Raw genomic sequence first — 15,549 nt, 5'->3', positions numbered from 1 at the left:
CGGGAGGCTGAGACTGAGGCCTGAGCCCAGGAGTTTGAGGTTGCTGTGAGCTAGGCTGACGCCACGGCATTCTAGCCCGGGCAACAGAACCAGACTCTGTCTCAAAATAAATAAATAAATAAACAAACAAAAGAAAGTGCATGAGCTGAGGGGGACAGAGAGCGCCCACTTTTGTACCCAGTGGGATAGCAGAGAGCGCCTCTCCTCTGCTCCATGGAATTTATTTCAGAGAATTGGCAGAATTAGAATTGCAAGCAACCTTAGCTAAGGTCCAGTCCAAACCCATTTTAAAGAAGTTGAGTCCTGGATGGCAGGTGACAGAGCCAGCACTGGGGGCCTCCTGCCTTGGCCCTGGCTTTGGGCTTCGTACTCATCTCTGTGCCCACAGAGGCCCCTCTGATCCTCGTGGCCCCCATCCCCGGCGCTCCAGCAGCGTGGGCAGGTGTGGACCTGACATTGGCACATTACTGTCACTGCTCGGGGACCGGTCAGGCCCATCAGCTATCCTTCCAGCGCTCAACGCCTAAAAGACTGATGCGGAAGGAATTTGGCCAGTGAAATTTCAGAAAGCATCTTTCCCCAGCAACTGTGATGAGAGCCAGAGCCAGGCTTACTCCTCAGCGACGGCAGGGCAGAGGGACTCCCCGCGTGAGAAAACCACTCGGTGTGGCCTTTTGGTAGCTGTCAGCAGAGCGCCTGGGCCCAACGGGAGGGGTGCAGGGAGGAGCTGGGGGAGGGGCGAGCCCCAGAAAGGGGAGCCCCGTCCTCTGAGCTGGGGGAAGAAGGAGGAGAAAGAGGCTGTTTGTAAGACTAGAGGGGATGAGGGGGCGCTGAGAGAGTTCAGGCTGAGCTGGCACCACTCATCGCAGTCAGCGCAGGGAGCCGTAGGGTTTGGGAGCGTGGAGAGACTGGAGTTATTTTCTGAGCAGCGGCTACAGGGATGAGGCGAGCGAGTCACAGAACATTCAGGACTAGTTGCCGACTGGCAGAGACGGCCAGCTGTCAGAGATGACCGGCATCAGCAGGGTCCCTGCCTGTCTTGCAGGTGTCTCGGGCATTCCCGGGATCAAGGAGTTTCCAGGTCTGGACCTCACGAGGAGGGAATGACCGAGGGGAAAGGAGAACATTCTCCCGGGGAGGCAATCCGGAGTGGTAGCTAGTCATTCCCGCCATGCAGTCCTGGCGGGGCGCCCGCTGGGGCTGGCGGGCTGGGCGACGCTGAGGAGCCCAGGGTGGCAGGCTGGGCAGATGGCAGGCTGGGCGGGATGAGCCCCGGAGGCAGCTGAGCTTGGGGGTGGGGAGATGCTGGGGTGCACAAGGGGGACCCCCGAGGGCAGCCCGTGGGGCTGGAGGGTCTCAGCATGGTCCTCACCAGTGTGGGTGCTGCAGACAGAGGGGCCGCTGGGAGGCCTGAGGGGCCTCCTCAGGGAGGCGCTGAGACCTGAGGGGCCAGCGCTCAGAAGGGTGTCCGCGTAGACGGTAAAGTCTCCGGAGCTGGCCACAGCGAGGGCCAGGGCTGAGCGTGACGCGAGGGAGGTGGGAGGCCCTCGTCAGCGTCCTGAGCTGCAACGAGGGAGTGGATAACTCCTGGAAGGACAAAGGAGTGGACGGGCAGCCAGGCCTGAGTCAGCGCACCTGGGCAGAGGGAGCGACCGCAGGGAGCAAGCGCCAAGGCATGACGGGCGTTGCAGGGAACCAGTACTGGATGTCGGCTTCTCATAACGGGGACTCAGGAAGCAGGAGATGGGAGAGAGACGACTAGCCCTCAGCAGAAAGGAGCCAGCTGTCCCGGGCAGGCGGAGCTCGGTTAAGAGAAGGGTTTCAGAACCAGCCCACCCAGGGGGTTTCAGAAGTTGCTCGTGGGGACTCCCCAGTGGGTGCCCGTGACCTCGGCCGAGCCGGGGGTGGGCGTGCGAGGCCCTCGCCAGCGGGCCAGTTCTCAGGAGGAAGGAGGGAGAGGCAGTCGGGGTTGTTCACCTGTAACACTGAGAATGGGCTCCTGCTTCCAAATGGAAGTGCCTCGTCTTTGGCACCATGACAGAGACGTCAACCCTGCCAGGTTGCAGGACAACAGGTGGGTGGCCTTAGGAGCTCCCCAACCAGACATTCCAGGTTACAAGAAAAGGACAAGAGGGGACCTATGATGACCTGCTCTGTTCACCACAATAGGCCCAGTGTCAATAATTCACTGATCCATCACATTTTTGGATATAGGGAGAATAGCAGACATGTTGAAAAACAGTGCAAGGGATCAGTGGAGAAAGGGGACCCCTTTTTATTGATGTTTGGGCAAATCCATGAAAAAGCCCAGATGAATTCTGCCTTTATATTTAGCCATTGCATCAATGGACAAACAATGAGATTACCATGGTGAATGCCAAGTGAGCCCATCACATAGCATATTTCCACACGGATGAGAAAACCTTTGTTTTTATGCCAAGAAAGCATCTCTGTCTTCTAGTGTCCAAGCCACTAGCAGCGCCAGGGTGGACTATTAATCCATTCATATTTCCTTTTCTAATTAACGTCACTCTGCAATTCCTCTGGTACCACTTCCTGCTGCATGTTCTACAGCACAAAAATAAAATAATAATAATAATAGTCTCCGCTTACAGTTTTTTGAAAAGGCAGCTAGAAGGGCATTATAGAGATTGCTAAGGAGTTAGGGCCTTTCCTTCTCATGATGTAGGTTACTGGGTAACTTTTCCCCGTAGACTATTCTTGATTGTAAGACATATGTAGGAATAAGCGATCGCCACTGTTCTAATGAACGCTACTGAAGCGATCAATCTCGAATGGTTGTGTTTCAAACACCCCTTTGTCATCTTTTAAAAAGTGGATATAACTAAGACACAAAACCTTTGTTCTGATGCAAAAGCTAAGGGCAACGGTGAGGGCTTCAACGTGAGGTTCCTCTCGTTTTTTTTCCGCAAAATAGGAAGACTTGAAAATTTTGTGAGACATATCTACGATTTTGTGTTTTGCCCAGGACATAAAAATTTGAACTTTTTTTTTTTTCCCCCTTAATGAAAGGAAGCATCACACAAGCTAAGAAGGGCTCCATGCCCGTGCCTGTGTGCTCAGGGAGATAGCATTTCCGGTGCTGTCGAAGGAACCTGTGATTTTTCCTTGGACGCTGTGAAACTTTTCCGTAGGAAATGCCACAGAGGATGTGGTGCATGAGCCGTAGGTGCAGAAAACCAGACAACTTCAGACATTTTCGGGTGTTAGATAGAGCCGGGGGTGGTAGTGGCAATATGGGCGGTCGGTACGCCTTGCTGCACGCAAGGGCTGGTGGCGCCCGTGCCCCTGCGAGGCTTGGCTCTCCCGGATAACACGGCATGCTCTCCTGTGTCCCGCGAGTGTGTGTGTGTGAGATGGGAATGTGTTTTACTCAGTGATGACAAACTATCCAACGTTTTTCTATGACTCGCTGCTGTAGACGTTCAGTCTTCTAGAAACATTCAAGGACCACCCCCCTCACGGGCTCGTTTATCTTATTTACACTAATACAGATTTCAACCAAAAAGTCAATAATAAATGAAGAAGGAATAGTGTTATCCTCTGACTCGGCTTAGGTATCTTTCAATTGACCATAGTTAATCCTCCCTTTAAATATCCTGATACCCTGAGTAAGTGGCAACCCTCCTGTGTCCCTGGGGGTCATTGGTTTAGGCCTGGGAAGTGCTGAGGAATTCCGTGGTGTGATTTGCAGGGCTTCTGCTCATACGATGACATGGGCCACTTCTGTGGCCGGCTGTGCAGTCCACACTCCCTGGCACCACACCCACCCAAGGTTCCTCCAAGACACTTACGCTTTGGCCAAACAGTGGCAAATGCTTTGGAGTTCCAAGCAAAGACCCAGTCGTATTTGATACTTCTGTGCGACAATTATTTAAAACGCAAGATCTTAACTACTGCAGGAAGTAATTATACTCCTCATTATATCTTCTGAGAAGGATTGTGATGGCAATATTTCCAAATTAACATATTTCCCCATGCAAATAATTCGTCTGCAAAGATGTGGTCAGGGACTTTTGTGTCTAAGGGAGAAAGGAGCTCAGTTCCAGCGCCAGCAGTGTTTTGGTTGGCACAATGAGAGCGCTTCGAGAAGAATGTAATTCCGCTCCTGCAGAATCCTTCAATTTTATCAGACAAGCTTTGTAGCCTTTTCCACAGTGAGAGTAAAAACGATTTTTTCTGGCACAAGGAAAATTATTTTAAATATAAAATGCTCACTGTCATTAAAAAGATGAGAATGGTTGGTCTTACATATAATATTACATTTATACCCCAAGTGTAGCTTTTCTGGAATCCCAGATAGATATACAAGCTCAGGTAACAGCTCTTCCTGTTCCTAATACATACTTAAGTTGTTAAAAACATTTACCAGGGTAATTTTGCTTTTCTCTAGTTTAAATAAGTACAATATAAACATTTTAACTGAGCCTTTGAAATTCCCTGCCTCGGTATGATGACTTAGTGATCAGCACTCCTTGATATGGGCTTCCTGTAACCCCTGTTCTCAGCAATTACACGGAAGCTTCCGGTTCACCATGAGCCATTTTTATATCCTTAGTGTAACTCCAGAGCTAATGCTGAGTAGGGGCTTGTTAGATGTCCCTGGTCCTGCTAGGTAATTAGCTTAGGAATGTCATAAAAATAAGGTTGGATAATTATGTCATGACTGTTTCATATCACCCTGTTTAACGTTGTTCTGCATTACATGATTGGATACAGAGGCAATGGCAAAACACGTAGCCCTATCCCAGACCTGCATTTGCGTTTCATACAACGAAACATGGTGCAAGGAAAGAAAATCAAACAAAAAATTCATCAAAATAATTTTAAAATGAAACCTCTAAATGTGGTTTGAGTTTGATTTGCAAAGTTGCATGTAGTTGGCTATTTTGGTTTTCAAAGAAAAGAAGAAGAAATGAGGACAGCTCCAGGAATCAAGTGACATACGTGGCTGATGGGTCCCCAAAGTGTGAATCTGAGACTCTGCTTTGTAGTTGTGGATTTGTGCAAAAAAAAATTCTTACGGTCGTTTGAGGAGGCAGGAGAAGTCACCAAACATTGGAAATCATCTTTGAACTTTTGTTAGTCTAGTCATTATATTCTCCAACTACATTTCCCTCCAAATTTGGTAGAAATTTCTCGCCTATGTACCCAAGATTTCTTCCTCAGAAAAGTGAACTTGATATTTTGAAATTTAACTACAAAAACGGCGCAAATGAAAAAAATCGCCGTAAATGCTGCTACGTCCGTTGCCCGGTGATTTCTAAGACGTTGCCTCGTATCCATTCAGAATGCAGAACTAAAAGAGAATTTCACCTTCCTTAATCAACATGTGTTTCATTTGTCCGTATTTCGTGTTTCTTATTGGTTTCCAAAGAAACATGTCATGACACTGAATAATGCATGTGTTCACTTGTTCTAATGCTTTCACGTTTTTTGCATTTCTTTCTTTTAAAGCACAAGACTCTGCTGACATTATTTTCCTTATTGATGGATCAGACAACACCGGAAGCGCCCATTTCGCAGTCATTCGCGACTTCCTTGTAGATCTCCTTGAGAGACTGTCAATCGGAGCGCAGCAGATCCGAGTGGGGGTGGTCCAGTATAGCGCTGCGCCCAGAACCATGTTCTCCTTGGACAGCTACTCCACCAAGGCGCAGGTTCTAGACGCAGTGAAGGCCCTCGGGTTTGCTGGCGGGGAGTTGGCCAACATCGGCCTGGCCCTTGACTTCGTGGTGGAGAACCACTTCACCCAGGCGGGGGGCAGCCGAGCAGAGGAAGGGGTTCCCCAGGTGCTGGTCCTCATAAGTGCCGGGCCTTCTAGTGACGAGATCCGAGACGGGGTGGTGGCGCTGAAGCAGGCTGGCGTGTTCTCGTTCAGCCTGGGCGCCCAGGCCGCCTCCAGGGCAGAGCTTCAGTACATAGCTACCGATGACAACTTGGTGTTTACGGTCCCGGAATTCCGTAGCTTTGGGGACCTCCAGGAGCAATTACTGCCGTTCATTGTTGGCGTGGCCCAAAGGCACATTGTCTTGCAACCGCCAACCATTGTGACACAAGGTATGTATGCTCTTCTCGCCATCGGTATGGGAGCGGGGTGTTTGTGTCTTGGTGGTTTTCCTAGGAGTGGGGTGGGCACCAGAGTGACCCGCCTCGGGAGAACCTGTAAGTACCTGCAGCCCAGTCCTCCCCCGAGAAGCCAGCTCCTGGGAGTGATGTTCGTGCTTGCTGCAGTGTTTGCAAAAGCCGAAGATCGATGGGTGGATGGAAAGCTCTGGTTGAAGTGTGAGTTGTTGAGAAAGTGTGCTTTTAAAGCTAGCTCAACAAACTGCTGCTTAGAGATTATTCAACATCCATGTTATTTATAATCCAGTCATCTTAAAAATGGATTTGAGGGGCTCAGTGCAATTCTGAGAAAACTACCCCAGGGCGATGCATTGGCCCCTAAAAGTCAGCATGTGCTGACGTGTGTTTTCCAAAAAGCAACGGAGGGGCGAGGGTGTCTCCTCAAAGTCCTTTCGTGCTGGGGCACTGAGAGTTACACTTCTGAAGGTAAGAAATAACAGGGCACTCACTTGATGGAATAGTTGTAAAAAAATTTTTTTTGCCCGTGTTTGTCGAGTTTAGGAGTAATTCTTCTGAGTGGCCAGATTAGGATATATACTCCGATGGAAGGCCTTTGGTAAATAGCCAATTGGAATAATTAAAGAAACAGGAAACAACCCACCAACAAACATGTACTTCAGAGACATGGCAGGCATTCAAACGCCGGGTTCCTTCAGCTGATTAGCTGTTTTCAGAGACGTCAGCCACTTTCCGACTGTCTTAGTTTCGAGACCTAGGTCAAGCCAGTAGGATGTCACTCAGTAAACTGGGGACACTGGGGCCCCCAACAGTTTCCAGAAGCACCCGATTCACTTCCCGGCGTTGTGTACGCCCTGGGGTGCTCTGAGAAGAAGAAGTCCTTGGATATGAGACCTTGCTCTTCGCTGACCTCCAGCGTGTGAGCTCAGTGGGAATTGGAGCAGGAACACTGAGGCTCACATAGACGCTGGTTATCACCTGCAACCAATCATTTTACATTTTCTTGGGGGAAATAACATAACTTCACAGCTCTTGCTTGCTGACTTTATAAGGGAAGGCTGCATGTCTGGGTCTATAAAATAAACAATGTGATAAAATACTGCTTTACTCATTGTACCAGCTGGGGCTCCAGGTAGGTTGAGAAAGGAGTGACAATCATTGACAAATAAACCTTTTGGGGTCATATGCCATTGCATGAAACTAAGAGCAGAGCATTTGAAGTTCTTAATTAAAAACACTGACATCTACTCCTGTGCGGGACTGGCCTCCACCTCATAGCGCTCTGCTGGTCATTAGTTCCAGAGTCGCAAACGTGTGAAGGTGACGTCGCCACACTGCCTTATGAGGCTTACAACATTCAAACCGAGGGAGCTCAAACTTGCTCCAGATGATTTTAGAACGGGGCTTTTGCTGTAATGAAAATGGTAGGCAGAAAGCTCAGGACTGGGACGTCTTTACTTAATCTGGACATTGGAAGGGTGACCTGGTGACGTAGTGAGAAGAGTGTGAATGTCACTTTCTGGAGAATACTCTTTCTAGCATATTCCGAGGTCAGAAAGGCCGATCCAGTGGGGCTTGCGTTTCTGCTCACACAGTTTTCCAGCTTTCCCTCTCGCTTGGCGGGACCAGGGAGCAGACCAAAGTCCTTCTGGTGAGCTAACAGGGAGGCCAGACCGTCGAGCGGAATTTCCGAGCGGAAGTGGACAGTGAGCCGGGGAACACAGTGCCCAGCGCTGTGAATGCTCGTGTCCATTGTGGGGCTACTGTGGCCCTGGCAGTCAGGGAAGCAAGTGAAAATCTGCAGCCTACTGAGGTTTCCCTGGGCGTGCATACTTGTGGAAGCGAACCATTTCCTGTGTTTTATAAACACCACAGCTGCAGACGGGAAACCTGGTCTTCCATCCCGGGTCTTATGTGGACCCCACTGTGTGATGCCAGGAGAGTCGTGCAACCTCTCTGGGCCCTGATTTCTGGAATTTATGATGAAGGAGTTGTACTAGATGAAGAAACGTCTGTTCTAGGAGGAGTTTCAGCTGTTTAATGAAAATGGGCAGCACATTGCTGTCATTTCAGATTTCCCCCAGCTAACTACAGTTCTACCTCCCTGATTACAGACGTCATCTTTAATATTCGCGGTTAGCTTGTTTTCAACAACTATGCTCGACTGTCCGGTGTGTGCCCGGCACGGTGCCAAGCGCTGGGGACACAGCGCTGGCGGGCGAGACAGGCGTGGCTTCTGGTCTGCCGCAGGGCCGAGGGAGAGATAGTAAAAATGTAAACTGATGACAGACTTCCTGTCTGCAAGTGCTACACGAGGGCACTAACCGGGCTGTGATAGGATGAATGGGGGCCGGGTGTGGGGTGTGTGGCTGTCGTCCCAGCTACTTAATAGACCAAGTAAGGTGGGGGGGGGTCCCTTGAGCCCAGGAGTTCGAGGCCGCAGTGAGCCATGATGGCGTCACTGCACCCAGCCAGGCGACAGAGCGAGAGCCGCTCAAAACAACAACAACAACAAAAAAGGAGACAAAAGAAATCGAAGGTGGGAAGTGAACTTTAGGTGGAGTGGCCAGGGAAGGGCCGTCTGAGCAGCGGTGGGGACGGGAGGAGCCCGTTAACAGCAGGGAAGAGCGTTCCAGGCAGAGGGAACAGCGGGAGGGCAGCCCTGCAACCCGGAGGCGCTCGGCTGCGCTTGGCCCTTTCCCAGAACCGCAGACGGCGGAGGTGGGAGCACGGGGCTGGGGGAGCCCGGGGAAGCTGCTGGCGCAGGGCGGGAGTCAGCAGCTCTACCGTGGGCGTGTTAAGTTTAGGGGCGCACCTGGCATTCGGATGCCAGCACGTCTGTCTTCCGAGCAGAGGTCTGAGAGCGATGCGTGCAGGGGCAGGCGGCAGGAGAAGGGACGGCCTGGGGCCAGCGGGGCGAGGGCAGGGACGCCCTGGGAGGGAGAACAAGGAGGAGCCACCAGGGATGGGGGACATGAGGGTGTGGGGATGGCTGGGAGTCAAGAGAGAGTGTCCGGGATGGGAAGGCTGGGAAGCCGAGGAGGCAGCTGTAGAATGGCCACCGTGGGGCCACCGGCGCCTCTGGCAGGCGAGCGATGGCGGGGACAGGGGAGAAGGGACGGCAGGCTGGGAGAGGACAGGTGAGCGAGGCAGACGGCAGGTGCGGGCAGGCAGTGGTGTGGGTGGTCAGAGCGGAGGGTTCTCCTCCGACGGCCTCTGTTTTCTCAGAGACGTAGCGGGTGAGCCCTGGCGTGGCGGGGGGGGAGGCCAGGCAGAGAGCAGAGTCATGGGACGGTCGTTCTGGAAAATGGGAAGCAAACTTCCCAGGGAGGCGTCGCAGGGCAGGCTGGGCTGGGGGTTCCCAGCGTGGCGTGCAGGTGTCCCGGTCTGGGGTCTTCTGGGGGACACCATTTGTGTGGGTGACGCAGGAGATGAGAGAGGAGCAGATGGAGGCTTCCTCAGGAGAGTCCGAGGGAGGCCAGGGAGGAGGGCGCCGAGGGCTTCCCGTGAGCGAGGCTGTGAGGAAGGGCCGCGGCCCTGGGGAAGGGACCGGGACGGGCTCGACCGAGAGTGAGGAAGGGGCAGGGGGAGGAAACACTGACGGCCCGGGACGTGGCCCCCAGAGGAGGCAGCCGTGAGCATCACGGGGTTTTTGTAACTGGATTTGAGCAATTCCTGGGTGCAGCCCCTACACCTTACAGATGGGGAGACAGAAGCCCCGAGAAATTACACGAGTCTGCAAAGAAAGGTCAGGCAACAAGTGCCAGAACCAGGACGTAGAGGCAGGAATTTAATTATCATTTGGGCCATTCGGTTATTTCAGTGCTTATTTTACTTGGCTAAGTGTGGTTCTAGGTGTGTGTATCACCTGTTAGGAGTTCTCAGGACTTTAGACAAACATCAAAGTGACCTCTTCCCTAGTCAAAGGGGACCGTGGCGTGGAACGGCCGAGATTCCCAGAGCCGATTCCGTGTTCCACCGGATCGAGACGTCAGCCCTGGTCTCTGGGCCACTGGCTGAATTTATAGTGACGCAGTGGCAGGGGACGTTAGGATTTGGGAGGGCTAAGTGTGGCATTGACCTCCTCCTGCCCCACATGCTGTGCCACTGCCAGGGCTCACACAGAGTGACATGAGCGTCCGGGCCACTTGGGGCGGGGCAAGGAGCAGGGTGGATGCCTGGCGTGGTCAGCGCGTGTAGAATGCACGCACTGTGTGCGTGTGTGTGCGTGTGCGCGTTCTCTCTGATAGTGGAAGGGCGTGAGAGATCTGCTGGACACCTACACAGTCAGGTTCATCTGCAAAGACATTTTAAACCTAAATCGAAGGGGTAGCCCAGAGAGACACGAGTTCTAAATCAAAGGAGGGAAGGAAAGCCCAGAAAGGACGTTCATAACAATGACCACGAGATATCGAGAAAAGGTAAAACGATGCTCTGCATACACTGCGAGGCCAGTAGGGAGCTGCGCAACTGTATTAGAGATGTTAGTGCACCGAGTGTCATCTTCCTGCTAGAACGTAGACCTCCTCTTGGTGCTGCTGCAGGTATGTGAGTGAGGTGTTGCTGCCCTAAAGTGAATTTTTAAGGCATGTGCCAGTGATTCTGACACCGGGCGTCATATTCCCAGCCTCCTGTCCGGACAGCTAGGAATAAGCTATATCTTAAAGATTTGTTGCAGGAGGTAGCTCTAATCTCTGGGAAGTTCTTCCTCACCTCTGTTCCAAGCCTCGTTCCTCTGTCCAGCGTTACAAACACTCTTTCTGACGGCACAGAGTAACAGGGGACCCCTTTGCAAACAGTCCTCTCTCAGGCTGATCATTTATGCTCTTATAAGCCTGGGGGCTCCGTCAGGCTTCTGGGCGAGGCACTGTGCTCTGGTGGGGCTCACTGCTCTTGGGTGGGAGACTCGGGTGGGGCTGCCTGCCCACCCGTCCAGCCGCGGCTCGCCGTCACTCGGAGACAGTGGTCTTGGGGAGGCGTTTGTGCTTTGTGGTTCTCGGTTAAGCTGTGACAGTCTCCACATGTTACTTAGGACCTCACAGCACAGGTCTCTTACGTGAAGAAAGTCTGTGGCACTTGCTGGCTTTGCTGCTGATTTCCTCTACCTAAGTTTTATGTTAAGTAATTTATTTTTGCCTGGAAGATGGAGACAGAGCTGGACAGAACGGGGATGCGTGTGCTCTTTCAGATCTTGCACTTGGCAATGCCCATTGCTGAAATCAAGGCTGAGAAGCGAAGGGCTCGCTGGGCAGATACTGTGTATTTTTTCCTCACTCGAGTGACGGCTTCATTCTGGCCAAGTTAGATATTTACGGCGGGAAAGAACTTACTGAGGTCCTGGTGACAGCACACTAACTGGGTGGCTGCTGACATTAGATTGGGATTGTGTGTGGCTTATTTTGTAAAAAGTTCGAAGAGTAGGCAGGGTAGGAGGGGGGCCAACCTACCTGCAGCAGGGAGGGCGCAACTGTAACTAACGTGTGTGCTGCGACAAATTCCTCTTGGGGCGCCCCTGATGTCACATGGGCCCGAGCAAACGAGAGCATCCTTTGAATAGCGTTAGCTTTGTTAGAGAGTCATTGCTGAATGAGGTCGGTGAGGGCCCCTACTCACCTTGTCATGTCGCCACCTGCAGTTATCGAAGTGAACAAGCGAGACATAGTCTTCCTGGTGGACGGCACCTCTGCTCTGGGACTGGCCAACTTCAACGCCATCCGAGAGTTCATTGCCAAGGTCATCCAGCGGCTGGAGATCGGACGGGACCTTATCCAAGTGGCGGTGGCGCAGTACGCAGACACCGTGAGGCCCGAGTTCTATTTCAATAGCTACCCGAGCAAGCGGGAAGTCATAACCGCCGTGCGGGGAATGAAGCCGCTGGACGGCGCGGCCCTGCACACGGGCGCCGCTCTGGACTTCGTGCGCAGCAGCCTGTTCACGGACTCCGCCGGCTACCGGGCTGACGAGGGGGTCCCCAGGCTCTTGGTGCTGCTCACGGGCGGTAAGTCCCTGGACGAGGTCAGCAAGCCCGCCCAGGAGCTGAAGAGGAGCAACATCATGTCCTTCGCCGTGGGGAGCAAGGCTGCAGACCGGGCCGAGCTGGAGGAGATCGCTTTCGACTCCTCCCTGGTGTTCGTCCCCGCCGAGTTCCGCGCCGCCCCGCTGCAAGGCATCCTGCCCGGCCTGCTGGCGCCCCTCAGGACCCTCTCCAGAACCACGGAAGGTACGGTGGCCGTGGCTTCAGACGCGGGCTGGGGAGTCTCCAGGGAAGAGCCCTCGGAGAGAAGCGCAAAATGAAATGTTATTTGTGTTTAGCTAAGACACAGTTTTTTTTTTTTTTTGTAGGTGAAGTAGGTCTTTTTTCTTTTTTGTATATTTATTTTAGCGTATTATGGGTGTACAAGTGTAAAGGTTACATATATTGCCCTCCCCCCAAGAGCTTCAAGCGTTAAGACACAGTTGTTAAACGATGAAATGACAGCAACAGACAGGATTCATTTCAGGTTTCTGTTTGCCCTGGGTTGAGAATTGCACGGTTCAAAATGTCATTAAGATAAAACCTCATATGATAAGAGTCGTACAGCTTAAACCAGAGGACCATGCGGCACCTGTCTTTGAGGCCTCTGGCCGAGAAGGTCAGCTCTCCGTTGCTGTTCCCGGCCGGGTCCCGTCCTGCTCTGTTCCCACTGGTGATGCAGCGGCCTCCTTGTCACGGAGGTGGCCTGGCTCCTTCCCGTCCCGAGCTGGCGGTCCACTCACCAGCCCCAGCCGCCCCATCAGGGCACAGTTCCTCTCGCTTTGAACCCCCGTCTCCTCTCCCGGAGGGATTCCCCCTCGATGGGAAAGTACATTGAATGGCTGGGTGTGGAGACCAAAGCCAGTGGATCTCAAGATCCCTCGTTTAATATGATTGTTGTCAGTGGAAAGCTATCTTTCAAGACATCATAAAGGTCTACGAGCTTATGAGCTGAGTAAATACAATCTGCCATCCTTAACCAAGAGAAGATGCATATCACGAGTCCAGCTTTCCCCCCATGCACACCTGGCCAGCGCACGGCTGCTCACGCCTGTCCCGTGTCGCATGGATACTTGCTTTTTCATCCCACTCTCTGGTCTTCTAGAAACCTCTCTCTCTCTCTCTTTAAAATTTCCAACAAACTTTTAATCCACACTTTTATAGCCAAAGTTCAGCGTGATAAACATGAGATCAGTGGTGAGGTCTGAGCTACAGCGAGGCGTCAGGGAGAAATGAGAAGTGAATTATTAAAGGCACATGCTAAATGTGTTGGGGGGAAATACTCCAATTTGAGAACTATACTTTTTGTTCTTCACGTCTATAACTTTGGCCAAGCCTAACAAATAGTCTCTTTGTATTTCACCGAGCACCCACGGTCCCATCCTCTCCCTTTGGGGGACCCCCGGGCACCCCATCGGATGCTTGCCCGGCGAGGTTGGCTCCCTGAGAGGGGAAGGGTACCAGTAGAGAACGATGGATGGACCATCTGAGGAAGACTTCAAAATGAGAACAGCCTACTGTGTTATTTTTTTGTAGCTGTAGGGAACTCACATTCTCAGTTTAGCATGGGCTGAATTCTCCTAAGCCTCCTGTTAGTGCGGAGGGGTGGGCCCCAGAAAACACAGCTGTGTGCCTGCGAGCCTGGCCGTGGCTCTGGTCACAAGGATGGGCCATGCAGGAAGGCAGGGCAGCCATGCAGAACTCATTTCCAGGGAAGGAATATTCTATTTCAAGGATTCTGATAGTTTTTGTTGGTTGCAAACATGCTAGCTTTGGTGCTCTATCTCTCTGTGAGCCAACCCGGTTTTGTAAGCTTGGCTATCAGTCCGCCTCGCAAGCACCAGCCGCCACCGGAGGAAAACATGCAGCCGCCTGCCGTATTTTGTGAGATGGAAGTGCTTCGCCACGCTGACTTTCTCTGTGTCCTACGTGTTTGGCATGTGTGCCGCGGTTGTCGGCACACATGATAAAAACCCTCCGCGGTTGCGTGTGTCTCACTTTGTTTTCTGTGCTTCACTGCAGTTCACGTAAACAAAAGGGATATCATCTTTCTTTTGGATGGATCGGCCAACGTTGGAAAAACCAATTTCCCTTACGTGCGTGACTTTGTCATGAACCTAGTTAACAGCCTCGATGTTGGGAATGACAACATTCGCGTTGGCTTAGTGCAATTTAGTGACACTCCGGTGACGGAGTTCTCTCTAAACACATACCAGACCAAGTCAGATTTGCTCGCCCACCTGAGGCAGTTGCAGCTCCAGGGCGGTCCGGGCCTGAACACTGGCTCGGCCCTGAGCTACGTGCATGCCAACCACTTCTCCGAGGCGGGCGGCAGCAGGATCCGCGAACACGTGCCGCAGCTGCTGCTCCTGCTCACGGCCGGGCGGTCCGAGGACTCCTATTTGCAAGCCGCCAACGCCCTGGCGCGCGCGGGCGTGCTGACCTTTTGCGTGGGCGCTAGCCAGGCGAACCGGGCGGAGCTGGAGCAGATCGCTTTTAACCCGAGCCTGGTGTACCTCATGGACGACTTCAGCTCCCTGCCCGCTCTGCCTCAGCAGCTGATTCAGCCCCTAACCACGTATGTTAGTGGGGGTGTGGAGGAAGTCCCACTCGCCCAGCCAGGTAAACCTCCCCCACCGTGCGGGCGTTCTCCCTTTCCCTCCCCAGACGCCTCCCTGGCGGGAACTTGGCCAATCCGGACTCGAGAGCGTCGCGAGCTGTAGAAAGACACGCCGGCTCACTGTCGTTGAAACAGGGTGCATGGGGGGGGGGGTCTGAGACACTGTACCAGCAAGTGCAGGCTCTCTGTCTAAAGGGTGCTCGTCGATCAAAGTCTAGAACATTCCACGTATGTTCTGTCCACCCTTTAGTCAGAAGCTTTCTTCCTCCCTAATTCCCATGACGACTCTGCAGTGCCAATCCAAAGGCTGCGTCTTAATGGACGGCGAAATGCGTTCCAAAGCAAGTCTCGGTTATTATTATCCTTGCAAATCGTTACGGTGGCGAGAGCTGGGTGCATTAGATCCGCCAGCTAGCAGCGTCACGCAGATGGTGGCGAGACTAAACCGACTGAAACCTAATCAAGATAGTTCTAAGAAATGTCTGCACTGAAGATAGTATTTGCATTACATGGTGTAGCCCCACTCAGGCTGTCACCCGCGTTGTCTATGGTCCGGTGACAGCGGTTTGGAGAACACTGGCCCGTGCAGCAATGATGGGCGCTATTTCGGGTCTTGATCCATAACCTCGAATTTCATGAAAAGATAATCTTCAGTTAGAGCAGACCTGTGGCAGCCTGGTTATCCTTGGGTTGTTAACCCCCATCAGCCTTTGTCCCTCAAGACTGAGATTAGCTTTTTAGCAGGAGTTTCATAAGAACCACGTTTCCCGTAGCTTTATCTACAGCAGTTTGGCAGTGCTGTCTGCTCCCC

General features: G+C 52.4%; 1 protein-coding gene across 1 annotated transcript in view; it reads left to right on the top strand.

The window, feature by feature from the left end:
* COL6A3 (collagen type VI alpha 3 chain) overlaps positions 1-15,549 on the top strand; it is an 83,226-nt gene that overhangs the window by 19,409 nt on the left and 48,268 nt on the right. The window contains exons 4-6 of the mRNA XM_020288044.2: positions 5,479-6,081; positions 11,741-12,325; positions 14,141-14,740. Of these exons, the coding sequence (XP_020143633.2) occupies positions 5,479-6,081; positions 11,741-12,325; positions 14,141-14,740 (1,788 nt within the window). The remainder of the gene's footprint in view (positions 1-5,478; positions 6,082-11,740; positions 12,326-14,140; positions 14,741-15,549) is intronic.

Source organism: Microcebus murinus, chromosome 8 (assembly GCF_040939455.1).
Source record: "Microcebus murinus isolate Inina chromosome 8, M.murinus_Inina_mat1.0, whole genome shotgun sequence".
Classification (NCBI taxonomy): domain Eukaryota; kingdom Metazoa; phylum Chordata; class Mammalia; order Primates; family Cheirogaleidae; genus Microcebus; species Microcebus murinus.
The sequence above is the reverse complement of the archived record's forward strand: the minus strand, read 5'-3'. Positions and strand labels throughout refer to the sequence as shown.